Genomic DNA, 26,869 nt, shown 5'->3' with positions numbered 1-26,869 from the left:
CGGTGCGGAGCGAGCGCCGCTCCCCGGTGCGGGCGCCGGTGCCCCGGCGCGGGGTCGGGCGTGTGTGTGCGGCGTGTGTGTGTGTGTGTGCGTGGGGCTCCCCCCGCGCCGTGCCGTGCCGTGCCGCGCCGCCCGGAGGTGCCGTCCGCGGAGCGGAGCGGTGCGGCCCCTCCCCGGGCGGGAGCGGCCTCCCCCCGCGCCCCCTCCCGCGGGCTGTGCCGGGCGCGGAGCCCCCTCCCTCCCCGCCCGCCCGTTCCCTCTCCGGACTCGGCTGGCTCCGCGCAGCCCCCCCGCGCGGGCAGGGCTGGCCGCGCGGCACGCCGGGAGCCGCAGTCCTCGGGGCGGCGCGGCGACCGTCCGGTCGGCGGCTACCGGACTACAGCTCCCGTCAGCCCCCGCGGCGGCGGCTCGCTCTCGCCCTCACACTCCGGCTGCCGCTGCCAGTGTCTCCGCCGCCGCCGCCGAACCGCCGCTCGCAGCGCCCAGTGTCCGACCCGCCGCCTCGGGCAGGGGCCCGCCTCGGCCCGCCGCCCCCCGCCGCCCGCCGGGCTCGGGAAGCAGGTGCGTGCCCGCCCCCCTCCGCCCCGCCGCCCCGCACCGGACGCCCGGCCCCCGCTGCCCGGGCACCCCGGGCCCGCGCGGCCCCGCACCCACCGCCGAGGGGGGGGCCGGGGGGGGGGGCGCGGACGGGAGCGGGCGGCCCGACCCCTCGCCCGGCCGGCCGGGGTCTCCATGGAAACGGTCCCGGGACACCCCCGGGGGTGGCGGCGGGGCGGCGCGGGGAGGAGGTGCGGGGGGTGCGGGGTGGGGGGGCAGCGTCCTGCGGCGGGACAGCGGCGGGGGCGCAGGCGGGGCCGGCGGACACTGACAGCGCCGGGCCGGGGGCAGCGGGCGGGCGGCGGGCTCCGCACCGTGCCCCGCGACGGCGCGGCGTGCCGCTGCCCTGCCTCGCGCGGCGGCTCCGGCGCGGGCACCGGCGGCACCTGCCGCTCCCGGGGCGGCGCGGGGGGTCCCGGGGCGCGCGGCGGGGCGGGGCGGGGCGGCCGCCGGGGCGCAGCGCTCGCGGGGCGGCGGCCGCTGGCGGCGGGACGGTGGCGCCGGGCGCTCGCGGAGTTTGGCGGCGTGGCCCGAGCCTGCCCCGGCGGCCGCCGTGCCCGGGGCCGGCCGCGCCGGCAGCAGCTCCGGGTGCCGGCCGGCCGGGCGCCGGGCGATGGCGGAAGAGCCCTCCCCGGGGGCAGCGCGGCCGCCGCCGCCGCCACCTCCATGTTCGGGGCTGCCCCGGTGCGGCAGCGCGGGGGCCCGGCCGCGGTCACCGGGGCTGCGGGGCGAGCGGCGGCGGCGCCGCGCTCCGTTGGGGAGCGGCCCCGGGGGCAACTGTTGAGCCGGGGCGGGCGGCGGGGCCGGGGGCTGCGGGAGTCGGCGCGGGGCAGCGCCGCGGGGCCTGGCCCCCGGCACGGCCGCGGGGCGCCGGGGCGAAGCCCCCGGAGCGGCCTCGGGGGCCGGCGGGGCCGGGGAAGGGGGGGCCCTACCCGGCCGCGGGCCGTGCCGCGCCCCCGCGGGGCTCGGGCTCGGGGAGCGGGACGTGCCGCGGGGAGGGGGTCGGGCAGGGGGACCCCTCCGGCGGTCCCGGTCCCGGGGCGTCAGGGTGGGCTCGGGCCGGGGCGCTGCCGCTCCCGCGCCGCGGCCCCCCGAGCCCAGCGCGGGTGCGGTGGGGGCGGCCGGGCCCCCCCGCCCGTGCCCGGGGTGATGTCGGGCAGCGGCAGGACCGGGCAGGAGGCGCTTCCTGCCGCCCTCACCGGGGAGGAAACCAAAACTCCTCCGATGGAGTGTCGGTACTCGGGAGGTTTGTTGCTGGCTCCTCGGCGAGCGGCAGCAGTGCCTTCATCCCAGTGCGGGTGAAGCCAGTTCAGAGAAGCACCGGGAAAAGGTCTCCCAGGCTAAAATCAAGAGGAAGCAAGTTTCTCCTCTTTCCAGAGCATCCCCTCTCCAGCACCATCGTCCTCGCTGGCCACCGCCGGAGTTAGGGGGGATCTGCACGAGGGGAGGGCCAGCGCATCCGCGCCCTTGGCAGCGCATCTGCATCTTTTTTGCCATGTGTGCATCAGGCTTCCCTTCCCCGCCCTGCCTTTTTCCTCGCTGTCGCCAGCCGTTGGGTTTAGCCAGTTCGGGTGCCAGCGCGGCACTGGAGGCGGCATGGTGCCCATCGAGGGCACCAGCTCTGTCGCTGTCACCTGCGCCTGGAGGTGGTGTTTGTTTCTGGGAGGTGGTGTTTCTGGGAGGGCTTCGGAGACCAGACTCTGGTGGGGTTTGGCCTTCAGAAGGAACCTGCCCTTGGGATCCCCGCGCTCCGGCGTGCCAGCTCGTCTCCCGGGGACGGGAGGCTGCGCTCCGGGCGCACTGTTTCAGACGACACGCACCTTCTCCAATACAATTTTTTTTTAACGCCACCCGCCCTCAGTGCCTGGATTTTCCAGTCCTTAAAAATCCGCGCCAGTGGGCTTTTGTGGGGGCGGTCTGGTTGTCTCGAGTGAGTGAGGGTTGTGACACGGGCTGGCCAACAGCCGGGACTCATCCTGAAAGGAGTACCCAACGTCCAGCGAACTTTTTTTTTTTGTCTTTTTCCAGACGGCGATGGGATTTCTCTTTTTTATTTCCGATTCATCGCACCGAGTATCTATAATTACTTGCGGTGTTACTGTGTCTTTAAATCAGCTTAAGCTACTGCGTGTAGGCAAAGCCTGGCTCAGCTCCGCAGCGGTCCTGCAGCCGGGGGAACCCGAACGGAGCCGGAGGCTGCCGCGCGGGCCGGACCCTGTGCCTGGCACCGGCTCCCGCCGAGACGGGCAGCGGAGGTGGCTTGGCCTGGCCGCGCTGCGTCTTGTTCCACGGCAGTTGTCCCTGGGCAATCCTGCTACAGTTTCTGACCTCCGCCTGAGTAGTGACATAGTATAAGATAAACTGTTTCCTTATTTTCAGTTTTCTCGTGGAAATTTTTCCCTTGCTGCGTCTCATGCCCGTTGTGAGTCCTGTGAGAGGACCGTCATGATTTTTGTAGTTTATTTTTTTTATTTAATTTTTCATTTTTCGCAAGCAGTTTGCTTTCGAGGGGTTTTCTGAAGCAATGCTCAGAGCTGAATCCCTGCTAAGGCATCTCGGGCAGCTCTCAGGATTGGCGCTCGCTCTGGACCTCTGTACCTCAAATGGGCGCCCGACATCACGCAGAAAAACAAATATAATTTCTTGCCTGTGTTACTAATGGCAACGAAGATTGCCAAAGTGAACAAACTATCGCAAGCGGAGACCGTTCCTGTTGATGCCGACCGTTCCCTCTGGCCCATCCGAGCCCCGCTGGAGAGCCGCAGGGGCACGTGCTGCCCGTTCCGCTGCTCTCGCTCCCGTCAAAGTAGCCGGGTTGCAGGCGATGTGCTCCGAGCGGCGAGTCCCGCTTGAGTTTCCAGCAGCCGACCTAGTTTTGTATTTTGCAGCCATCCGGGGGGGGGGGGGAAATAAAAAACCCTGTCTTCGAGGTTTGCTGCTCTCTGGGAATTAAAGTTACAAAGGTATCTGCGGCGGGTGTGTTTCCAGGGTCAAAGTGCATCCCTGCTGGCCTTCTGCCGTGCCCCCGGCCATAGGAGGCGTGTGGCACCTCGCCAGGGCGAGCCACGGCATCCTGCCCATCTCTTGCCGCAGAGGGATGCGTTGGGCTCTCTCCCTTTCGGTACCCTAAGGCTGGAAGGTCTCCCTTTCCTTCCTCTGTGCCACTGGCCCACTTAACGCGGCGGCTGGGAGCGCCGCCGGTGCGGAAGGAGGCACCGCCGATGGGCAGTGTTTTACCACGTCGGAGCCCGGCCGCGTGCATCGCTTTGTTTGCCGAGCTGCACCGAGTTCCCGCCGACGTGAGCCACGGCGGGGTCTCCGGAGCTGGCCCTTGGCCTGGCGAGGGTCGCGCCGTGGCTGCCGCTCGCGCTGCGGGGAACGGTGAAGCTGCTGTTTGCCCTGGGGGAGCTTGTGCCATCGTTTGAACCTCGGCTGCCGCCAACGACGCGCGTTGCCGCTCGTCAGGCCTTTGCTGGACGCCGTTGCGCGGTGCTCTGCTACCTGTGTCAGGGATGGCATGCCTGCCCGGAGCCCAGGCAGCGGAAGCCTCACGCTGGCGGATTTTAGGAGACTGGCTGCTGGTGTTTTGGTACCCATCACCTCGTGCCTGCCCAGGCAGGGTGCAGCCGAGACAGTGGCGACCTGTTGGCGCGTAGCTCGTGTGCTGGGATGGGGGAGAGGAAAGGTGAATGTCTGGAAATCCAAGCCAGTTTAGTGCTCGGAAACGTGCAGAGCAGGAAAATCCGTGAAAAGCTTTGGGGGGGGTCAAGGCAGCACGGTGCTGAAGCGGAATGCGTTTGCACCGTGAAGAAGTGCCTGGCACAGGTTGTCTCTGTGGGGCACGGGGGAAAGCCCCTTCCTGTACCCGTGGGTCCGGGTCCACCCCAACTGCGCAGAGGTGGACAACTGCAGAAGATGGTGGCTCTGGCTGGGGTGGTCGAAGCAGTGCGAAACTGGGTTAGACCAGGTGGCAACGTAGACGTGACGTGTTAGGGCAAACACCGACAGCACCAAACCCTCCGGCAAAAACCCGCTTTGCTCCCCGTGGCTGGCGGTTGGGTGGCAGCCCAGAGAAGCCGCTGTCTGCATTTGCCAGCGCGAGTGCTCGAGAAGCCGAGCCTTGAGTCAGGTCAGGGAACTGGTCCGGCTGAGGAACGACTGTTGCGGGATGGGGATAGCCTGGGAATCTGCTTCTCAGCTCCTGTACCCCTCTGCCTCGTTAACGCTGGGGTGGGAGGCGCGAGTGCGAGGGGCAGCGTTGCAGCGGAAAGCTTAATGAGGAAGCCTTCCCTCGGGCAAGGCGAGTTGGGGTCCCTGAGAGCTGGGGAGCAGGCAGGGTTTTACCGGGGGTCAGCGCGGAGCTTACGTGGGCTTAATTCCCTTCAGCTGGCTGGGAGCTGGCAGGGAAGGCAACGGCAGCCTGTCCCGCCGTCCCAAGCTCGGCCTGCGCTGAAGCTCCGGTTGTCTTGGCGCTGTTAGGATTTTAGTGCAAGGAGGATTTGTCGAGAGACAATTATCAGAAAATATCCATTCCTGAAGAACTTCATCTCGGGAAACTTGTTTCCGTCACCTGTGTAGCAGTATTTCAGAAGGGGGAATAATTTCTTGACTTAATCCAAGGGAACTCCCGCGCGTAGCTAAGTCATCGCCAACCTGAGCAAAAGCATGGTTTTACTGCAAGGAACACGGCTTCTGCTCTGCTTCTTCTGGAGCCTGGAAGAGACTGGTTTGCAGGGTAGCATCCTCTCCCTTTGCAAAACAATGAGAGGTTTTGTCTTGATGAACAAAAAACCTCTTGCTTTTAGTTCACCACGTTAGCTTCGTTGAAAATCTCGCTGAGGGCTTGCTGGAGGTGAAGGCGTTGGGCACCTTTCTTGTTCGCAGTTCTTCAAGCACGTTTTGTTTTGAGAGGTGAAGGAGCTTTAATAGCACACGACGAGCTTCTCAATGCAAAAGGCGGTGTTGATATTCTTATTTTGTTATAAAGTAGCGTTCTTTGGAGTTAATTAGAATTGGCTGGGCACCTATTTAGCTAAATCAAAATAAGACCGAGGTTTCATATACGCTTCCTTTGGCAGACGTAGTGGATTAAGCAGATTCTGTGCCAGGCTGTGCCCTCTCTTCCTCTTGGTGAACGTGATCTAGGAGCTACTATGGGTTAAAACCAGTACAGCCAGGGCAAAAAAAAAAAGGGTTTCACACAGGGATCAATCCCCTGGTCAGGTTCACCAGGACACCTCACAGTGTCAGTGACACGATTGAAGGGATGAGGGGAAAGAAGGGCTTCAACAGTTTCTTCAACAGCTTCTTCTACTCAAAGACATGCGTGTGAAACCGTGCCCTACTTGTGTTCTCCAAGGGCTCCTGCTAGTTTAATTACATCCGTTTAAAGTCGCTTCAAGCTGCAGCAGTGTAGATGAGAGATTTGCTCAGTTTCCTTGTGTCGACTCGACTAAAAGTGTATTTGGACCCAGGGAGGCTGCAGTTGCACTCTCTGGTTCGGCGCTGCATCGGGAGGCTGCTCATCCCTGCGTGTCTCAACAAACTTCCTGCTCCGTCTCCTTAAGGACGCTGTTCTTTTGCCGTTTGCGCTGGTTTGTGTCTGAGACCACGTCTGTTGTTTTATTCCTTCGCTTAGTTGAAATCTTGATCCTTTTTCTCGTTCCGTTCTTCTTCGTTCCCTGCGAAATGCCTGTCTTTGGCACGTGTCCCACATCGTCCGTAGAGGACAGAGGCCAAGAATTCATGAAACAGTGTCTATCTCTGTTGCTCTGTCCTCCCGGCTCTCTTCTCGCGGCCGTCGTGCCTCCTCTGTTGACCAGCTCTTACTTGAGTACTCGAAACGTGCGGTTTCTCCCCGCGCCTCGCACCACCCTGTTATCACTTTCCTCTTGCCAGACCTGTTCTCGGGTCGTGCCTCATCTGTGCTTCTTTGAGGCTTCAGCTCGGCTCCAACTCCTGTTCCACATCGTGCAGCCGTGCGCATCCCTGTCCCCCGTTGCAGGGAAGGTCCCTTCTGATTCCTCCCGAACCGTCTGTCCTGCCGCTGTGCTCCGGGGCAGAACCTTTCTCCTCCCCTTCTTTCAGTTTAGCCTAAGATGGTGAAATCCCCGCAGATTGTTTGTTCCCCTATTTCCTTTATGTTGCATTTCTCTCCAAGCATCGAAAGACTCCTCCCCTTCCTGCTCCAAGCCACCTCTCATTCTCTTCGGGTCTGACCCTGCTCTCTGTCTTGGCATCTGCCCGGCTCCCCCTTCGCCGGGAGGTATTTCTCCCATCCTACAGAGTGTGTCTTTCCGCAGGTTTCCCCCTCTTCTCCTGACCTCTGATTTGCTGGTCTGTTTGCTCACTTGTGCCCTCGTACGTGCGGATGGGGCTGTCGCTTCTTTTTTGCAAACAAGCTGCCTTGCCCCGTGCCCGGCCCTTCTTTTCTGTCTGGAGGATCCCCACTGGCACGTCTGGGCGGAGGTGAGGATACTGGGCAGCAGCTGCCTTCAGAGGAGCCATTCAGTTCCACGGCTCGGTCCCGTGAGCCGCTGGCCGGCACATCCCTGCGCGGCTCGTTTCAGCGTAAACGGATGGTGCAAGCTGCTTCTCGTCCCGTTCAGAGCTTGTGTCGCCAGGAGTTTGTCAGGGAAAGGAAAACTGACGGAGATTTGGGATCACGTGTCGCTTTCAGCTTCTTCCCACTCACCCGCTGCACCGAGAGCGTTGCCGTGGCTCTGTGCCTGCCGTACCTTTGGGTGTTTGGTATTTCTCTGAACCCAGAACCTCCCTGAGAGCATCTCTCTGCCTTTTGCAGTCCGTCCTACTCGGTTTGACCGAGTCCACTCGTTAGCACAGTAGATCCTCTCTTCCTTCGTCGCTTTTTCCCTGAGACGACTTGAGCAGCAAAGCTGCCTTAATGCTCGCACACCCAGCGTGGCACGATTGGCTGCAACGTTCTCCCTCGAAAGCTCCACCCAGCCGACGGTGCGTCTTGGATGCTCACGGATCTCTGGATTTCCTCCTGTTTTCCACCCGTAACTCCACTGAATACCAGCTCCTTCCTGACAGAGGGAGGGGATAATCACTTGCGGCACCGTCCGACAGCACTGTTCCCCTCCAGGGTCCCCCTGCTGCCTCCTTGTTTGAGGCTTTCCGCTTTGAACCCGCTGTGTGCTGGTTTATGAAAGTCCTAGGAAGCCCTGGGGACGTCAGCGTTTTAACAGACCGTCATCGTGGGCAGAGCTCTGTCTTGTGGCTCGCTACCCGGTGCTGCACGTCCCTCTGGAGGGAGAGGAAAAGGGGAGGAATCTTTCGAGGGATGTAAATATGTGTGAAGACGCCCGTGTGAAACTCTCACGGTAGCCACAGGCTTTTTGGCAATAAAGTTGTTTAATGCGCTGCTGATTTCTCCCACCCCTCTTCCGGACAGACGTGTAGCATCTCCGGCGTCGTACCCCATGTGCCTGGCAGCGAAGCTGGGGAGGACTATCTCTGAAGCACAGCTGAACACGAGCGTCCTGGGGAGAGTCACCAATCCTCTGTTTTTCTTTCGTAGGCAGAGCGGCCCCTCGAGCCCCAGCAGGTCCCGGTTGGTGACGAGCAGCTGTCATGATCTCTACAGCACCTCTCTATAGTGGGGTGCACAACTGGACCAGCACAGAGCGGATTCGCATGTGTGGCCTCAACGAGGAGAGGTGAGGTGCGTGGGCAGCGTGGTGGGGGAAGGAGGAAGAGAGCGGAGAAAGTGAGCTAGGGATCTGGAGAGGCTACGGGAAGGGAGCCGGTGCTGGCTCAGTCTGTTCTTACGAGGTTGTAAAACAGACTGAGGTGCAAAAGAGCTGCAGGGAGGGGATGGATGTGTGGTCAAATGGTGGCATTCTGTGACGGTTCCCACATGGCGTGCTCCAGCGAGGAGGGCCTGCGCTCCGAGTGTGCCGGAGGTCTCTGCAGAGGAACCATCGGCTGCGCGTAGCTCTGTTGCCTCCCCGGCGTTGGTGGGTGATGAGGCCGAGTCATCTGCACTGTGTGTGCTATTGGCTTCACCAGACGTGTGCTCTTAGCTGCCGTGGGAAGGAAAAAGCTTGACCCACTGTGAGCCAAGCTGCTAAGAAGAGCTTTCGGTGACCCGGGAAGGTTAGTGCAGACCAAATGATTAGATGGGAGAGTTGTGACATGCCACCAAATAGGAGATTAGGGAGGATTAGTGGCTGGGAGGCAGAATCGACCAAGACGAGTTCCTGGCCTGCCCCGTGGCTTCGCATCGCCCCTTTCCTCCCGCACCCCTGGGGTCTCCTCCTCGAAACTGATCGCTTTGTGGCTTCCTTGAGGCTACGACGTCTGCTCGCCGCGTTTGCCAGAGCCAGGAAAGGTTTTCGGGCGCAAAGGCAGCGCGTGCCGGTGGCTGCCCGCGGCGGCTGGGGAGGCGCTGGGCGGTGAGGGCCGTCGAGGAGCGGTTGGACGGGGAGCTGAGACGGGCTCGGGGCAGCCGCGGGCGGGGATCATCTGCCGCCGTCAGCAGCCGCCGGGCCGCCGTGCGCCCCTCAGATAAGGGCTGGGGACGGCGCTGCCCGCCGCCGCTCCGAGACCGCTCGGGGCGACTCCCGGCTTACGGCACGCCGAGGGCGGGCGGCTGAGCACGGCAGCGAACCGGGCGGCTGCGGCCGAGCGCTCTCCCGCGGCTCCCGGCCCCGATAACGGCCGGGCGGGAGGCGGCTGGCACGGGCCGGCCGCGCCGTCCCGGTCCCCGGTGCTGCGTGCCGCGGCCGCGCCGGCGATGGAGGAGCCCCGGCCCGGGGGCGGGCAGGCCGCAACCGGCGCAGCGGGGCTGCCCCGTGGCCGTCCCGGCAGCTGGCAGGGCCCGGGCCCGGCGGCGGCGGCGGCGCAGCTCCGGTCCCCGTCCCGCCGCCCCGCGGGCAGCCGAGGGCGGGCGGAGGCAGCGCGGTGTCCGCGCCGGGCCCCGCTGTCCGGCCCGGGCCGCTCGCCCGCGGGGCCGCGGCCGCCGGCTGCGCTCCGGCGCCCCCTGGCGTCCCGCCGGCCCGGCCCGGCCCCGCTCCGCTCCGCGGGCACCGGGCTGCGGCCGCGCCGAGCGCTGGCGGCTGCGCTGAGGCGGCCCGGCCCCGGTCAGCCGCGGCCTGCGGCGGGGCCCGCGCTCGCCGGGGACAGCCCCCGGGCTGCCGGGCCGGCGCGGGAGCGCTGGAGCCCCGCGGAGGGGCCGGGCCCCGGAGGGTCGGGGGGGCTGTTGCGGCAGCGCGGAGGGGGCCCCGGTGCCGGGGGCACGGGAGCCCGAGCAGAAAGCTTCCTGCCGTAGCTCGTGTCCGGTACTTTGTTGGGAAAGCCTGGGGCGTCAGGGAGCAAATCCAGAAGGAATCACGCCGTCAGCAGAAACTAAACGTGAGCTGTTTTATCCCGGCACCCGCAGCTCCTCTGAACGCCCCTCGGAGACCAGGGAAAACCCCAGGGCGAAACCGCCGGGACGGGAGTGTCCCGGGCCGGGCACCCAGCACACGAGCGCTGTCTCCTGCCCACTCTTTCTGTGGATCGTAAGGACAGCTGTCTCCTCAGTGCACCCTGTTTCCACAGAGTTCACAATCCTTCTCCCGAATTCAGGCTTTCCCCTTAGGAACGGTCCGCCAAAGGGTGCAGCGTGCAGCCCGGGACACGCGCAGCGAGGGGGGCTGCAGGCACCGCTGCTCCGGCACGGACAGCTCGGGCCGAGGAGCTCTGGCACCGGAGGGGCATCTCCTCCTGCGGCTGGAGGAGAGCCGGGCTGGGCTGGGAGGTCCCAGGGCAGGGAGTAAGAGTGGATGGGAAAGAGGGGAACAGGAATGAGGAGGTGCCTGTGGAAGAAGAGACAAGCAGGATGGGGCGCAGAGGAGGATGAGGCTGGAAACGTGTGGTGGGGCAGAACGGGAAGCGGAGGGGACAGGAGCAGGTGTGTGCGGCACAGTCGGGGTGGCTGGGCTGGCCCGTGGTGAGACCAGGAGGGTCAAAGTGGCTGTGAGTAAGGAAGGTGCACAGAGCTGCTGGGCCATGGAGAAAGTCCTGTCAGGCCCGTAGGAGCCGTAGGGTAAGCGTTTATGTGTGAGGAGGTGCTCGCCAGCAGGCAGAGCTCCGGGAGGGGCAGGACTGCAGTGGACAGCAGAGCTCCTCAGTCTGAGTGGCAGGTACCCGCCATGTAACATGGCGATGAGGAGCTGGCTACCTGGAGCAGGCACGCTGCGGCAGGCTGCAAGCCGCCCCGCTGTCCCACGCGGGGACAGGGAGGGGTGGGATGCTGGGAGGGTATCTTGGGGTTTTGTAACGCTGTGTCTTGTTCCTCGGCCAGGAGAGCCCCCCTTTCTGATGAGGAGTCTAAAACGAGCAGCTCCCAGCACTTGGGGTCTCAAGAGTTTTGCGTCAGCAGCAGCCTTTCCAAGGTGAGCTCCTTGCGTGCGTGGCTGGGTCCAAGAAGGCCTTTCCCTGATGGAACAGGCCAAGCAAGAGCATCTACCCTAGCAGATCGTGCTGGCTTCTTCTCAAGAGAGGTGCACCAAAGTGCAGTGAGGGCAAAACAACGCTCTAGTTTGGCAAGAGCCGTTTGCCACTTTTGCCTCTGTGTCCCGAGGGGGCAGAGATAAGGTCCTGCCTGCTTCCTTAGGCACCACTTGCACAGCTCTCAGGAACACCTTCTTCCTCCTCGTTGCAGGTGGAGCTCACAGCAGTCAGCGGTGGTGGCAGCAGTGCCCAGGGGCTGGATGCTGATGGCAAGGTGGAGGAAAAGCTTGGGCCCAAGCTGGAAGAGCAGCTGCCTGATCCCAACCCAAACCCGGAGTGTGTGGGAAAGACTGTGAAAGATGATGCCCTGGGCCCTCTGGCAAGCCAGGGGGATGGCAGAGGGCAGGAGCCTGCAACCCCCAGAGCGGCGGAGCAGGAGAGCGGTGGTGCTGATGCTGCCTGGACGCCTGCGAATCCTCAGAGCGACAAGCAGGCCGATGCTCCTCCAGCCTGCTCCGTGGCTCCAGAGAGCGAGCCTGCTGGGAAGGAGAAAACCACCCCGAGCACTGGAGCTCAAGGGCCAGGCGTGCTGGCAGAAGGGACGTTGTCTGTGGTTGTCTCCAGCTGCAGCACCTCTGCCTCCACTCCCGCCACTTTTACTTTGAACAGAGTGTGCTTTCCCACGTCTCAGGCCCCTGCTATGCAAAAAATGCCCCTGTCCTTTCAGCCCGGGGCAGTTCTGAGCCCGAGTCAGTCGCTGGTGTACATCCCGCCGCCCAGCTGCGGGCAGCCGCTCAGCGTGGCCACGCTTCCCGCCACCCTGGGGGTCTCCTCCACGCTCACCCTCCCCGTCCTGCCTTCCTACCTACACGAGCGTTGCCTGCCGGGCATTATCGCTTCCCCAGAGTTGCGCTCCTACCCCTACACCTTCTCCGTCACCAGACCCTTGGCTTCAGACGCCAAAGTGGTGTCTGTGGAGGTGAATCAGCTCAGCTGCCCTTCGCCCTCGGGCGGAAGCGGTGCCCAGGCAGCTGCCGAGGGCGCTCCCACGTCCACTGCCAGCTCTTCCCTCTCATCCAGCCAAGCTCCGCCGGCAGCGTCGTGCGGGAACGCTGCTCCCTCTTCCGGCACCGGTGCGCACGCCAGAGCCCCGGCAGCTCCCGAGCCGCACGCACCGGGGGCTGCCACTTCACTCTCTCCCCTGAAGTCCCCTCCACAGCTGGAGCGTGAGATGGTCTCCTCTCCGGAGTGCAGCGAGATGCCCCTCGACCTCTCCTCCAAGTCCAATCGTCAGAAGCTGCCTCCGCCGAGCCAACGCAAAACACCTCCTATGCCCATCCTCACGCCCGTGCACACCAGCAGCAAAGCGCTTCTCACCACCGTCCTGTCCAAGTCCCAGCGCGCGGCCCAGACTGCGGGCAGCAGCGTCACCTCGTGTCTCGGCACCACCCCGCCCTTGGTCATCTTCCCCGAGTTCCTGCGCAACGGCGAGCAGGGCTCCTGGGTGAAGAACACCACGCTCATCAGCACCATTCCGGGCACCTACGTCGGCGTCGCCAACCCGGTGCCTGCCTCGCTGCTGCTCAGCAAGGACCCCGGCGTGAGCTTCAGCAGGGACCCGCGCCACCTTCCCAAGCAGGAGCCTATTTCCATCGTCGATCAGGGAGAGCCTCGCAGCGCCGGGGTTCCCTGTGGGAAGAAAGCCAACCAGGTCAGCATGGAAGGGCAGCAGCAGGATCCTGCCAGGAGACTTATTCATGGCAGAGTTGCTCCGGGAGCTCCTTTGTGCCAGTCCAAGGACATCTCCGCCTGGAATCCCGGCCAGGGAAGTGTGTACCCGCGATGCCCCATGAATGGAAAACCTTCCAATCCTCAGCTTCTGCCTCTCGGCTGGTCTCCTTATCATCAAACCCCTGTGCTTTCAATTGGCATCACCACGACGGGGCAGCTGCCCCCAAACCAGAACAGCTCCTGCAAGCCAGCTGGTGCAGGTGAGCTCCCGACATTCCCGAGCGTGCAGCCCACAGAGTCCAGCACAGCCGCCCAGAGCCTGCCGGAGGGGCTGCCCAGGCTCCCACCTCAGGAACGGGAAGCTGCAGCCAAGAGCAAGAGCTGCCGGGCCTTGCCCAAGCTCTACGAGGAGCCGGCCAACCCAGTCCCGTTGGATGCAGGTCCAGCTCTTCAGACCAGTGCTTTGGATGTGAAAGGGGGGAAGGGGAAGCTGGACAACCCTCAGAAGAGTCAAGAGTGCGATCAGCCAGGGGCTGACTCCAGCAAGGAGGGCAGTGCACAGGCTGAGGCTCCCCAGGGGAGCTGTAGCCTCAAACAGTCGGATGCAAAGCCCAAGAGCCAAGTGTTAGCGGCGTATCTGTCGCACGATCTGCCCGCGGCTGGGCAGCAGAGCCTACGAATGACTCCGGAGGTGCCCGCTGTGCCCACGGAGAGCCAACGCAAGGAGCTGGGCTGCGAAGGCTCCCAGGAGCCCCCGGCTGCGGAGCCCCTCCAGCGCGCGCGCCAGGTGGATCTGTGCAGGGTCAAGAAGGAGCGAGTGGAGTGCGACGTGTCGTTTTCTTCCGTCACTTGCCTGCGAGCTGGCACGGCTCCCCAGGCTGTGTCTGAGGTCAAGCTCAAAGGAGCGGGCCAAATCAAGCAGGAGGGCAGCGTGCGCTGCAAGTCGAAGCGGCAGCACGATGGGGATGCCAGGCAGGCCCACAAGAGACTGAAGTGCCAAGCCCAGGACGGCGAGGAGTCCCCCGGCAAAGCGGGGAGCCGGAGCGCGCACGGCCGGAAGGTGGGTGGGACGGGCTGGGACTGCTGGGTTATGGCAGAAGTGAGCAGGTGAGGGTGGGGGTGAGGGAGCACGCGCAGAGCAGGGCAGCTGGGTGCACAGGGCTTTCCACCCGTGCTCCTTGGCGTTCCCTGGCAGTGGATGAGTGTATCCGTGTCCGTAGGTTATCTGGAGCAAAACCAGATCTGGGGTGTTAAAAATGCTGGAGGGCAGCAGGGTGACGAGTGTCCCTTCTCCTTTGCTGCTCCAGCTCGGTCCGTCGGCAGCTCAGGCTTCAGTCCGTGTCCTCCCTTCACAGTGGCGAAAGCACCACGACAACCCGCGGGAGCTCGGCAAGCGGGAGGGCCGCGCCGCGCTGGCATCGGCGCCGGATCACGACAGCCTCAGGCTGAAGCGTAAGCGCAGGAGGCCGGCGAAGACGGAGTTCCCATCTCCGGCGTGCCGCGGGGACAGCCAGGAGGAAGGTACCCGTGTGAATGGCCCTCTGTTCTTCCCGGGTCGGGCTGCAGCGGCTCCTGGTGCCCGTGGGGCCAAACCGCTGCTCTCCCGAAGCTGAGCGGCCTCTGGAGCCAGCGGCTTCCCACAGCGGGTTGGGATCCAAACTGGAGCTGTAGCGTGGCGCTGGACTGCCCTTCCCAGGCAGCAGACGCGCCTGCACGGATCCGTGGCACATTTTCCCAAGGCTCGGTTGTCCCCACAGGTTACCTTGAGAAGAAGCCCAAGAACAACTTTCGGGATTTCATTCCGGTGGTGCTGAGCAGCCGGACGCGCAGTCAGTCGGGTGAGTTGGTGCCAGGGGACCCAGGTGGGAGTCCTGGGGGGACTGTGAGCGTTTCCCTTTTTGCGTCGCCCTCTCCCTGCCTTCTGTCCTGCCTTGCAGGGTTCTTCTTGTAAATACTCTTGGCTTTTTTGTCGGCTAGAAATCCCGCTTTCTTGCAGGAAGCATCGCTGGCTCGTCTGCTGGTGTGACGGGAGAGTGCGATGTGACCGGTCAGGAGATTTTACCATTGCTGGAGGAGGATCAGGAAGAAGAGGAGGAGGAAGAGGAGGAAGAGACATCCCTGAAACGTCGCAAGCTGCGAAAATCCCACAGGACATCACGCTATCACAGCCGCAGGGCCAGGGACAGGTCTCTGTCCGAGAGGAGCAGCTGTTACACAAGGAGGACCAGGGAGCTGCCCTGGAGAGTGGAATCACCCAGGCAGCTGTGGGAGCCCAACGAGGAGGAGGAAGATGACAGCCACATCAAAAGGAAGAAAAGGAGACGACAGAAAAGTCGGAAGTACCAGACAGGGGAATATTTGACTGAGCGAGAGGAGGAGCGAGTGGGCTTCCCCTACAGGAGGCGAAAATCCAAAGCAGGTACAATCTGGGAAGGGGTTTCTGGTACCAGGCTGAGGATCAACTTTTTTTTGGTTTTGTTTTGTTGCTTTTTTTCGTTGTGTGTGGGATTTTTTCTCGGGTTTTTGGTGGTTTTTTTTCCTTTTTGTAATGATGAGACTCCATCATTAGTAATGACTTGATGTCCACAGCGTGGACTGCTTCAATCGATCAGCTCTTCTATCAGAAATATTTACAGTAAATTTTGGAGTAGGAAACAGCAGTTTATGGAGCTAATTAGATACTGATCTTACCCTCAGATTAAGACAGAGGGCGTGGGAAAGTGAGAATCGGACGAGGTAGCACAGTGAAATATTTCTGGACAAGCATGGGCCCCTGGGAGTAGTGTTCAGCATTCCTGGCTGAAGTAGAGGGAGATGGAGCCATCGCAGTTCAGCCGGGCTTCTTCCACGTCCTTCCCAACGTTCCTCCTTCGGGTGCCGAAGGTTGGTCTGTCTGTGTCCTGGCCGTGAGGCGCCCTGGGGTTTGCCGGAGCGTGCCGCTGGCAAGCACGGCCCATCCTGTTCACTGCACGTTGGCTGGCACGTCAGTATTATGCCCCTTTCCTCTTCACCTACCAGTCAGAGCCCCGTCTCTTCCTCGCTCCGTTCCTGACTCTCCTTAGCTCCGTGCTGTGCCCTGCCCGTCTCCTCCGCAGCCCAAGGGTGCTGGTCACTGCTGGGGAGGTGTTCCCCGGCACAGACGTGTGTCCTGCCACGTGGGGCATGTGTAACGCCGCAGCGATGGGCTGCTTTGCTCTGAAACACGGAGCCCCTGGGTGCTGGCGGAAGGAATGGGGTATCAGGGCAGGAGCATCTCGAGTCCTTGTACGCTGTCCCGGGTTAGTGTGAAAGTGTTGCAGTGCTGTAAAAAAGACAAGGACGGTGGTACAGACAGCCCAGCAGAAATCTCCATCCAGTGATTGCTTCCAGAACAGACAGCAGGCCAGTGATTGCCGTGGGCTGGCTTCTTGGCGAGTATCGTGGCTAAAACTCCGCTTAATTGCAGGCTGAGAGTTGTGCACGAGCTTAGAAACAAACGCCGTGGTGGGAAGGCAGAGCTGCCCCCCAGGCCATGTCTCGTGGGTGCGTTCCGCTTTATCCAGAGCAAGGAGATGTCTCCTGTTCCGTGCCCAGGCGCACCCAGCGTGCCGCGTTGTGGCACGGTCTGTCTGGCAGCTTTCTCCTGGCCGTGGCACGCGCAGAGGCTCTGCAGGGCTGGCGCTCCAGCACGGCCGCTTCCCGGGCTTCCCCAGCGTCCGGAGCAGCCGAACTGGGGCTGTCCCTACCCAGGCCTTCCACAGCTCCTTTCTGGGTCTGTTGTCCGTGAATTTGCCCAAATCCTTTCTGGTCCTGCTGATAACGTCTGCCTCCACCACCTCTGGTGGCAGTGAAGCGCTGCGGGTCCCTCTCTGCTGTGCAAAGTCCGTCCTTCTGTCTGTTTTTTGACGGATCTTTTACTCGTTTCCTCAAGTGCCCATAAGTCTGTGCTGCAGGATTGGCTGAACAAGATTCCTCCACTCAGCTGATCCACCCCTTTATGATTTTTGCAGATTTTGGTTACATCCTCTTCCACCTTCTCCTCTCCAGAGTGAGGAGTCCCAGCCTCTCTTGTAGGGTGACTTCTTCACCCCTCAGTTGGTTTGGTTGCCTTTCTCCCCTTCCACTCTGTTCTTCCTGAGATGTGGAGACCAGAACAGCACAACAGTACTTGAGACATGCTTGCTTTGAGATTTTATGTGTGACTCTACCTCGGTATCTTGGCCAAACGAATTTTTCTGTGCAAGATCCATGGCCCCTGCTTCCTAGCAATAGCAAGACATAAGTGGAAGTTATGTGTGGTGCTTGACATGGAGAATCTAGAGTCTCAGCATAATGTGGAAGCTGAAGATGCTGCTCCTGGAGATGTACAAAACCTGCCTTGGTACTGGAGACAGCAGTGTCCCTAACAGGTGTAAAGTTTAATTCCTGGAGTTTATCCTCTTGATCCCTTGAACTAACCCACTGGGGCAGCTCCTGGCTCTTCACCTACAAACGAAGGGAAGTCCTTGTTCCCAAAGTGTCCAAAGCTGTGGAGAGAGGCAGGCTGGAGAGACTCGGGCTCTGCAAAGCTGTGCACGGACCTGCTCTGTCCCTTGGTCTGCCCAGGGCTCTTCCCATGTCACCGGTTTTATTCCGGCACTGACCACCTGCGCAGAGGGAGGTGTACAGCATCATACAAGTCTGGGGGGCTGTTTGTTCACAGGACTTTCCTTTCTCATTCCATACTGTGTTTTCCCATCGCTCGCTGTGGTGCCCTGGCTGTGGGATGTTACTGTTTCAGGGCCCGGATGCGCATTAACTGGAATTTTAATGTGCTGCTTAACTTACGGGGGAGGCGTGAGGTCTGGTGTTGAACGCAGCAAAACGATGACTGGTCACAGGCAGCTCGAAGGGGATACCTCCTGCTCTTCTGTCTCTCAAAGAGGTACCCCACGTGAGTCCTGCTCAGCCTTACAGGTAGGGCAGCGCCATACGGCAGCAGGGAGTTACCAAACTGCTGGGAAGCGTGCTGGCAGGCTGGATTGTTTCGTACTGGGCTCCCTGCCAGACCAAAGGAAAAGCCTTAGGCAGTTGTGTGCAAGTCCCAGCTCTCAGTAGCTTGGCCTTTCACACCAGGATTGCTGTCTGTCGTTGGGCATCTTGTGTCCGTGCTGAGTCCGTCCCTGATGGAGAGACTCTGCGGACTCGCCCTGCTTCTGCGTACTGCAGTGCCTCCTCCGTGGGTCTGGATTTCTGGAAGTGCGACCATCGAGGACGGGCAGTTTGTTTTGCCCGGTGGCAGCGACCTGGGTTGTTGGCCTTCGGTGCTGGACCTACAGAAGCTCCTCATTCCCGTTTCTCCTTTAGATTTTAGGTACCGGAAGCAGAAGGAGTCCGGGCAGGGTAAAGGCACAGAGCTACGGCTGAGGAGCAGGCTTTCCCCGTCCCCCCGAAAATCTCAAGGACACTCAGACTTTCGGAATGGCTTCTTCCTGGAGCACTCAGACAGCTCTCCTGTCCAAGAGGAGCTGGAGAAACCATCAGGAAAACGCAAATGTAAAACCAAACACCTGGCAGGGATCTGTGACGAGGGGAAGGTATGGCTTGAGCTGATGAGGGGAACACTCGTGGGGAGAAGAGGGAGAAGGGGACTCCTGTTAGTAAGCCATGGCCGTGTGCCAGGGAGTTGCATCCCTTTCTTTTCCAGGGGAAAGGCTGCTGGAACCAGCCCAAAACACGCCCTCTGAAGAAGCCCCAGGACTTGTGGGCACTCTGTAAGTCCCACCAGGTCAGCCCAGGGAGCTCCCCTGAACCACCCGTGGTCCAGAATGTTCCCCCTGGAGCTCGGCGGCTGATTGTGAACAAAAACGCAGGGGAGACCCTTCTGCAGCGAGCAGCTCGCCTGGGCTACAAGGTGGGTTCTGGTGCCTTGTTCTGCCTTGTCCCCTGCCCTGCCCTGTCTGGGTTTGCGTGCAGCCATGCTCTCCCTCCTGTAGGACGTGGTGCTGTACTGCCTGCAGAAGAAGAGCAGCGACGTGAACCATCGTGACAACGCCGGCTACACGGCTCTGCACGAAGCCTGCGCGCGGGGCTGGATCGACATCCTCCACATTCTGCTGGAGCACGGCGCCAACGTGAACTGCAGCGCGCAGGACGGCACGAGGCAAGGCAGCGAGGGGGGAACGTCTGGGGAAGCACGGAGAAGGGCAGGGGCAGGCAGTGGGGCATGTTTTTCAGGACGAGCTGTAGGTCATCACTAGATTTGTCTTTACCCAAACCAGAGCATTTGCTTTGCACACTCTTCCAGTCTCTTCTTTTTCTGCCAATGCCTCTGTCCTTGCAGGCCTGTCCACGACGCAGTAGCAAACGACAACCTGGAAACCATGTGGCTTCTACTCTCCTACGGTGCTGATCCCACTCTGGCCACGTACTCTGGGCAGACAGCTGTGAAGCTGGCCACCAGCGAAGTGATGAAGCGCTTCCTCTGCGGTAGGTGCTAAGCCCGGGGGCGGCAGTGCTTCCATCCTTCCTGTCTGGCAGCGTTCGGGACCAAATCTGGGTGTCAAAGGGTTTAGAAGTGCTTGAGCAGTAGATGACGGGATAATTTTAGCTCTGTCCCGTCTTTTGTGTGTGTTTTTACCACCCAACCTTTAACTGTGGCATTGTGTACTGTTTTCCAAATGAGATACAAGTCGCTTTTCGGTCTAATGTGCGTGGAGGTGGCAACGCTGTGGTCACACAACTAAAGGCAGGGCTGTGCATGAGGCCTGGAGACACAGTTCCACAGTTCCTGGTTCTGCTGCGTAACCTGAGTGAGCATATTTCTGCTGCCAAGTGATGATGCCTTCTACTGGAAAGCAGCTCTGCCCTACGCTGCCTGCCTGCCGTTGTCAGGAAGGACCGTTTTGGATCCCCGTGGCCAAGTGACGCGTGCCCGCTTCCCGTGCCGTTTGTGTAGAAGCAAGGGGAGTGTTGTGGTTTCTGCACAACAGCAAGGAAGAGACAGCTAGAGCAGCGGTGCTTCCCAGATAGATACAAGGCAGAAAATGTCCAGTTTTAAAAAATCTTGCTTGCCAGCTGTCTGTCTGTGCTCCTCCAGGCTTAACTACACGTGCGAGTGTTGGAGATGTAATTTTGAACTCAAGACAAAACCTAAGAACCTTTCTTTCCAACCCGCTTAGTGTCGTCTGTTGTTTTCCCTTTTCAGCTTCTATGTCATGTTCTCAGGGCCAGGGTGGCGTTGTCCTCCCCTGAGCCAGGGTACCCTTCATGCCAGAACGCCGAAATGCAAAGTGGGGAAAAGCAGCAGAGGTGAAGTCGCTCACCAAGGATCGATGGATCATGCTTTGATAAGCATTAACCCTCTCCGTTTTTTCCCTTCAGATTACCTGTCAGATCTCCAGGGGCGCACGGATGGGGATCCTCGAACGGCGTGGGACTTCTACAGCAGCTCGGTGCTGGGTGAGTTGGCTCTGTCCCAGCTCCTTCGCAGCAGCGGAGCGGAGAGCAGTGGTGCTGCGTAACGGCGCGTCGTTCACCGAACGCCGTCCCGTCCCTCCTGACTCACGTCTTGGAGATCCTGCTGTAATGTTTCGTGCCGAGAGTTGCTCCTGAAAGGGCCTTTTTCTTTGGGAAGCGGCACGTGTGGATCCCTCCAAGTAGGCTGAGCACAGCCTGCAAGGCTGGACTCCGAGTGCTGCTGGGGATTCCTGAGGGTCTTTGGCTCTCAGTCCCGGAGCACGTTATTCTTGTAGCGATTCTTGTTACTCCGCTGCCATCCAGTCGTCAAGATAAAGCCGAGGCAGGCAGAGGACATTCGTACTCCTTCAAGGTGTAGAAGTCTTGCACTCCCAGGTTCCCAGAGCTGCCCATCCCTCTCCTCTGCTTTGGAGAGGAGGCTTTCATCCAGGGGAGGTTCTCCTCTTACCGTGCCAGTGAAGGCATGACTTTCACCTTTTACTGTCCCTTCCTGACAATCGTGGTTACCAGCTTAGAAGTTTTCTTGAAATGACGCAGGCACAAGGTCCACAAATGGTTCGCTGTGTTGCTCCAGTTCCCCCAGGGTCCATGAATGAAGATGTTCTGGATCGAGCCGTGGGCCTGTGGCAAACGGCAGAGTCCCTCTCGACCACTTCTGAGAGCAGATCAGCCCCTTCTCTCAAGCCCTTCGTGAAGATTTGGTTAATTTATGCAAACAAGCTAAAAGGCTGTTGGTTTTAGGTGCTCACCTTCCTCATTTCTGACATCCTTCTAGAAACGTATGGATAGGTGCTCTTGGTAGAGGACTTGTCCTTGGAGAGCCCTGACGTCTCGTCACTTCCTTCCCTCCGCGCCTAGCTCAGCTGACAGCAGCAGTGGACGGCGGTGCTGGACCGTTGTCACCTGTGCTTTGCCAGGTGCTACTGCAGGGCGCAGCGTGAGTTGGCAAGGGAAGAGCAAGATCCCCAAACCTGAGACAAGGGGCTGGTTTCCTGCAGTGATGCTGAGCCCCTGGGGCACAGGTACCTTCAGCAGTCGCCTCAGGTCACCCAGAGCAGATGCTCCCGGGGCTGGGAGGTACCTGCTTCTGCTCTTGGGTAACCGAGCTGCGCCCAGCTGCCTCGGGCAGCACAGCAGCTCAGCGGAAAACACTTCTGGTTCAGTCCTTCGAAGTTTCCCTTTCCCTCAGATCCACCAGCTGAAGCACAAAGCATTTTATGTCCCTCAGGGTGGAGGAGAAATCCCAGGCCCCTGCCCGATCTGTTTCTGTTCTTTGAGGCAGGAACGTTGTCCGCGTTTTCCTTCAGGTCTGCGAGTCTCTGGGGGCCAAAGGATAACGAGAGAAGCCAGGGTGTGGGATCCCTGGGGTCGGAGTATGGTAAAGTCATCAGCGCTTCATGCTGCTGGAGTTCCAGACGCCAAGTCTCACCCCAGGGTTTCGTTCTGCACCTGGGACCAGCATTGTTGTGCCTGATTGTCCCCCCGTCACTCCGCGCTGGGACAGGATGTTCCTGTTCTGTCGCAGCCTTCGCTCCGGCTAACGGCCGGGACTGAGAGGAGTTTCCAGGACGGACATCGGGCCGTATTGTTGCCACATTAAATGCATTTAATTCCTTTTTCCTGGGTTGCTCAAGACGTTTGAGTTGTTTCCGTGGTGGCATCTGAGCTTTGCCTAGCAGTGATGTCAGACCAGTGTTCATCTTGCTTCTTTTTGTCCTGTTCTGCAGTGAGTTGTGACGGTTTAAGCACCCTGGTTTTCTGCTTCTTAGGGACTTTTTTTTTTCCCCTGGGCAGGACTAAGAAATTATTTCATTTTTTTTCCTGAGGCCCTGTTTGAGCCCATGTCTCTTGTCATCTGCTGTTGTTTCTCTACTATAACATTCTTGCTGGGTGCCGCGGTTATTCGCAGAGCAGTGTGGAGCTTTCTCAGGCAGCGTACCATCAGACCTTCTTGCAGCCTTTTCTCTTGTGCACGGTGTTGAACTTTTGCGTGATTGGTTTATTTGCTCACCAGCACGTTTGGTCTGACTTCTCTCTGTGTAAACTCTGTTTTCTGGAAGATTTTGGAGTCATCCTGTACTACAGCTTGTTTTGCCAACAGGCAGTGCCTCGTCTCACGTGTGGCATCAGTGTAAGCCTGAAGGCAGCTGCTGTGACATAGGATGTTCTTTCTGCCTTAACGGGGTCACTGGGTGGAGTTTCGCTGTGCAGAGCACCCAGTGCTCACTCAGAGTCCTCCGAGACGAGGGGCTGGAAGGAGAGCAGGAGGAGCCCCTGGGACTTGGCTCTCGTGGTTGCTGTGACGTCGTGGGAAGGTGCACGCGAGGTCGCGGTGGGAGCCGGCCCGGCTGGGCAGAGCTGTTCCCCAGGGACTGATGAACACGGGCTGGTGTGGAACTGTGGGCAATGCCAACGTCTGTTTTGCTTGTTGCAGAGGGGAAAGATAGCATTGGATGCGATCTTCTGCTCAACCCTCCAGGAAGTTCTGACCAGGAGGAAGAGGAGCAAGAAGCAGACAACTTCATGTTTGAGTTCTCAGACAAGCCTCTGCTTCCCAGCTATAACCTCCAAGTGTCAGTCTCTCGGGGGTGAGTATGTTTTCCTGGAGCAGAGAGCATTTGGGAGGCATTAATGCTGGGGTGGAGGGGGGAGATCACAGAACAGAGCCCTTGAGCTCGTGAGGATAGCGGCGCTACAAGAAAGCTTTAGGCTGTCCTCCAGGTGAGGGATAACGTGAGATGTTCATACATGGAAAATTCATGCTGCCTGAGAAACTCTGACAGCCCAAGCTGACGTGTGCTAAGGACACGGGTCACACAGAGTTGCCCTTGTGTCCCATAGATCTCAAAGCCACCTGCCAAAGGAGGAGATGCCTTTATCCCTGACAGGACAGCAGCCATTTCAGCTCCTTGAGGTGCAGAGCAGCTTGTGTATCTTGGGTGGTTGTTTTCCTTCAGATCAGGATTGGGTTGAAGGCAGGGTCCTGCAGGAACACAGACAGTGTCTGGAGACGTGCAGCTCTCAGGGTCCTACTCCCTGTGTTCCTGTAGAGCTCTGGCTGGGCGATGGCAGGGGAAGCCCCACTGCATCCCTTGGGATGGACCTGTCTGTCCTCAGTGAGCGGGGGGATGTAGTCAGGGGTTTCCCCATGCAATCCTGCCGCGGTGTCCCTGCACCGTGCCTGTCAGGAAGCTTCCCTCTCTCCTCTCCTCCTTCAAATGTTGCTCCCAGCCCTGTTTTTCTCCAGCAGTGGTCAGCAGCAGCTTGCACTGATGGGTCTGAGTAGATGGTTTCGCCTCCATCCCGGGGAAGGCTAAACCAGGTCACAGCACTGGAGCAGTGCTCCGTGCTGCACCTCCTGTGACACTGTGCCCATTGCGTTTGCTTGGACTGCAGTGAGGGAAAGGCGGCTCGGAAGAGGCAGCAACAAAAGTGCCACTTCCCTGTTTAGCAAGTTTCTGTGCCTGCCAATTTCTGCCCATCCAAAGGGACGTGTACAACACCCAGGAGAAACAGCCGGCTGGGAAATGGAGCCCGTGATGTGGCTTGTTGCTGGGGGGGGATGCTGCCGGGACACCTGAAGGCATCTCTCACACTGACGCCCCGTCTTGCTGCGAGTGCTTTAAAAAGACGCGATCTGCAAAGCCGTGATCGAACCCCGGCGCGTCTCTGAGCCCGAGTCCTGCACGTCTGGTCTGTCCGGACCCTGCGGAGGAGGATGGCGTGGAGCACAGTGCCCAGACCTCACTACAGCGCTGCGTCGAGGGGAGGGCCGGGTGGCGAGGTGGGCAGCGTGCCCACGGAGCCCTCCGCCCCTAACCCACCGTCCTCTTGCTGTCCTCACAGGCCCTGCAACTGGTTCCTCTTCTCCGACGTGCTCAAGCGGCTGAAGCTGTCCTCCCGCATATTCCAGGCTCGCTTCCCGCACTTGGAGATCGCCACGCTGCCCAAGGCAGAGTTCCAGCGCCAGGTCTCGCTCAGCCAGGTGCTGGCGCAGGAGGAGGTGCCCGAGAGCCCCGAGCTGGCGCAGGGCGCGGCAGAGACAGTGGAGCTGGTGCACTACGAGCCCGAGCTGCTGCAGCTGCTGGGCTCGGCGGTGGAGTACCAGCCCTGGAGCAGCTGACGGGGACGGATCGCTCCCTGCATCACGAGGCAATAATAAGGACCAACGGGAAGCAGCCCCCTCAGCGCCAGCAGCAGGGACCCGAGTCTTTGGCCAGCCAGCCCTCCTCTTTTCAGGGTCTCCTCCGGCTGGGGAGAGGACCCCTGTCTCCACGGACTTCCCGGGGTCCCTTCACGACGAGCGGCAGCGGTCGCAGCTGTCGGCCCCATCCAGCTACGGCGGGCGATGGAGCCCTCTCCGCGGGGCTGCGTGAGCCAGAGCTCGTGGGGCAGCGACGCCTCCGGCTCCGCCGATGCCAGGGGTGGTGGGTGCCGCTGCCCCTCCCCGCCTGACCCCATGGAACTGCGCCTCTCTGTTTGCCCTCCCCCTCCCAACGTCTTCCATAGTATTTATTTAATTAGTATTTAATTTGTAATGTTTCCTTTGTTTTTGCTGAGTCTGTATCACTGTGATGGTGAGCTCCGGGCTGGGGGCCGACGGCTTCCCCCGGCCCCTCTCCAGCACTCCCCGGGGCCGGCGCTCCCCCCCGGCACAGCAGCCCCGGAGCCGCAGACCCGGGGGAGTCACGGCTGTCCAGGCTGGGAGCCTGGGGACAGTCACTTCCCCCCGCTTGGAGCCGGCTTCTGCTGAAGGTGCTCACCGGAGCCGCCCCGCTGCGCCATCCTCTCGCCGGGCTCCTTCCTGCACCTCAGTCCTGCTGCTGCGCCGCTCTCCGGCACTGTCGCACGGGCAGGTGCAGCCCGCGGCCCCCCCAGGCACACCCCCCGCTTCCCGGCAGCTTGTCCCCCTCCTCCTCACCTCGGGTCTCTCGCCACCGCAGAAGCCCCCTCCTCGCCCCGCGCCCCTCCTGTGCCACCAGGAGCAGTTCTCTGGGAGGGAGCGGGCACGGCGCCCACCGCCCGGGCACGGGGCAGGGCTGCTCCGCTCCCGGGAGATGGTACAGTTTTATTGTACAGGTGCTAACAGGACTGAGGATGGGACAATCTCGTTTTTTCTGGCTCTCCCCTGCCCCGCAGCGGGAGCGTTGGGTGGGTTTTTTTTGTTGGTTTGGTTTTTTTTGTGTTGTGTTTCTTCCCAGCCAGGGCAGGTGTTACCCTTCCCCGCGGGCTCCCGGCCGCCAGCCCCGCCCCCCCCCCGGGGGCCAGGCAGCACCTTGTTTAAGCCGAGGGTTTTGCCTTTGGGTGTGTATTCTGGTTGCTCTTTCTGATTTCTGTTTTATTATAAGCAGCAACAGGCTGTGGTGTCAAAAACACTGATGTACAGAAAAAACCTGCATCAGGCCCCCTGTCTCCTGCCTCTTCTTCGTCCCGGGTCGGAGAGCTGCGGCCAGCGGGTTTCCGTGTGCGCTGGTGCCAGGCTGTGCAGTGGCAAGGGGAGGTGGCGGGTACCCTCCGGGCAGCCCCAGGCCCCCCCACCCCATGCCCCCAGCCGCTGCAGAGCTCCGTCCTGTGTGCGCTTGGCAGCTCCAGGTGCCACCGCCCGGAGCCTTCTCAGACTTGGGGGAGTTACTGAATCTGAACAGTTTGGGTTGGAAGGGACCTCAGAGATCATCCGGTTCCAACCCCCCTGCCACGGGCAGGGACACCTTCCCCTAGACCAGGTTGCCCAAAGCCTCATCCAACCTGGCCTTGAACACTTCTAGGTCCCATGGACTTGTCCACTTTCAGCTTCCTTAGATGGTCTCAAACCTGATCTTCTCCTACAGTGGGCGGTTCTTCATTCTCCCAGTCCTTGTCTTTGCCTTCTGCCACTTGGGCTGTGCAGCTGGAGCACTCGACAGTGATGACTGAGGCAAAAAAATCGTTGAGTACCTCAGCCTCCTCCATATCCTGGGTAACCAGGTCTCCCGTTTCCTTCTGGAAACGGCCCATGTTTTCCCCAGTCCTCCTTTTATCCCCGACTGTCGTGGTTTAGCCCGGCTGGCAACTAAACTCCACACTCCTGGCAGGGGAAGCAGGGGCAGACCCTCAGCTGCACACCCTTCCCCTCGTGTGCCAAAGGCATCAACCTGGCTCCAAGTGCACAGCAAAACACGACCTTTCCCACCGACTCCCACCCCGCCGTGCACTGTTGCGGCCCGCTCCTGCATCCCGTTCACCTGGAACGCGGAGCTGAGAGCTCAGCGTTAACAGAAAGCACTCACGTTCCACAGGGCGGCTGGAGAACGTGCTCCCAACACCACCACACCCCTGGCTCCAGCATCACTGGTGACTGGATCTCCCCACCCACTTCAGCCTGTGCTCTCCAAACCCACACGGCCGTGCCGCCGCCATCACTCTCATCATTCAGTCCCTCATCTCCTTCAAGCCTCTCTCCTTACTCTTCCCATTCCTTCCAGACCCCATCTTACACCGGCCACCAGGCTGGAACACGCACCCAGCTTCGCCTGCAAGCTGCCACGGGAGCCGGTGCCTCCCGCGCGGTTTCACCCCGTCGGGACGTGCTTTCCTTGCGCGGGCAGCACGTGCTGCGGGAGCAGAGCCTCCGCGCAGCGGGACCGCGCGCTCCGCAGCTGGGAAG

General features: G+C 60.9%; 1 protein-coding gene across 1 annotated transcript; it reads left to right on the top strand.

Moving 5' to 3' along the window:
• Positions 1-542: 542 nt before the first annotated feature.
• On the top strand, positions 543-24,361 carry BCORL1 (BCL6 corepressor like 1). The gene is made up of 14 exons (XM_086619504.1): positions 543-561; positions 8,141-8,279; positions 10,910-11,000; positions 11,270-13,849; positions 14,145-14,310; positions 14,547-14,627; positions 14,786-15,208; positions 18,115-18,344; positions 18,455-18,661; positions 18,744-18,910; positions 19,091-19,236; positions 20,131-20,208; positions 22,661-22,814; positions 24,073-24,361. The coding sequence occupies exons 2-14, from the start codon at positions 8,194-8,196 to the stop codon at positions 24,347-24,349; spliced, it is 4,686 nt and encodes a 1,561-aa protein (XP_086475630.1). The 5' UTR covers positions 543-561; positions 8,141-8,193; the 3' UTR covers positions 24,350-24,361.
• Positions 24,362-26,869: the final 2,508 nt, after the last annotated feature.

This window comes from Tauraco erythrolophus, chromosome 13 (assembly GCF_009769465.1).
Source record: "Tauraco erythrolophus isolate bTauEry1 chromosome 13, bTauEry1.pri, whole genome shotgun sequence".
Lineage (NCBI taxonomy): Eukaryota > Metazoa > Chordata > Aves > Musophagiformes > Musophagidae > Tauraco > Tauraco erythrolophus.
Note: the sequence above shows the minus strand (reverse complement) of the source record. Positions and strands in the feature narration are given on the sequence as shown.

What these genes read in the sequence shown, in the direction of transcription:
- BCORL1 (XM_086619504.1), top strand. Translation starts at nt 8,194, where the DNA reads ATGATCTCTACAGCACCTCTCTATAGTGGGGTGCACAACTGGACCAGC. An exon ending in TCAGCAGCAGCCTTTCCAAG is followed by an intron (nt 11,001 to 11,269) that starts GTGAGCTCCTTG and finishes TCCTCGTTGCAG; the next exon opens with GTGGAGCTCACAGCAGTCAG. An exon ending in CCGGACGCGCAGTCAGTCGG is followed by an intron (nt 14,628 to 14,785) that starts GTGAGTTGGTGC and finishes GCTTTCTTGCAG; the next exon opens with GAAGCATCGCTGGCTCGTCT.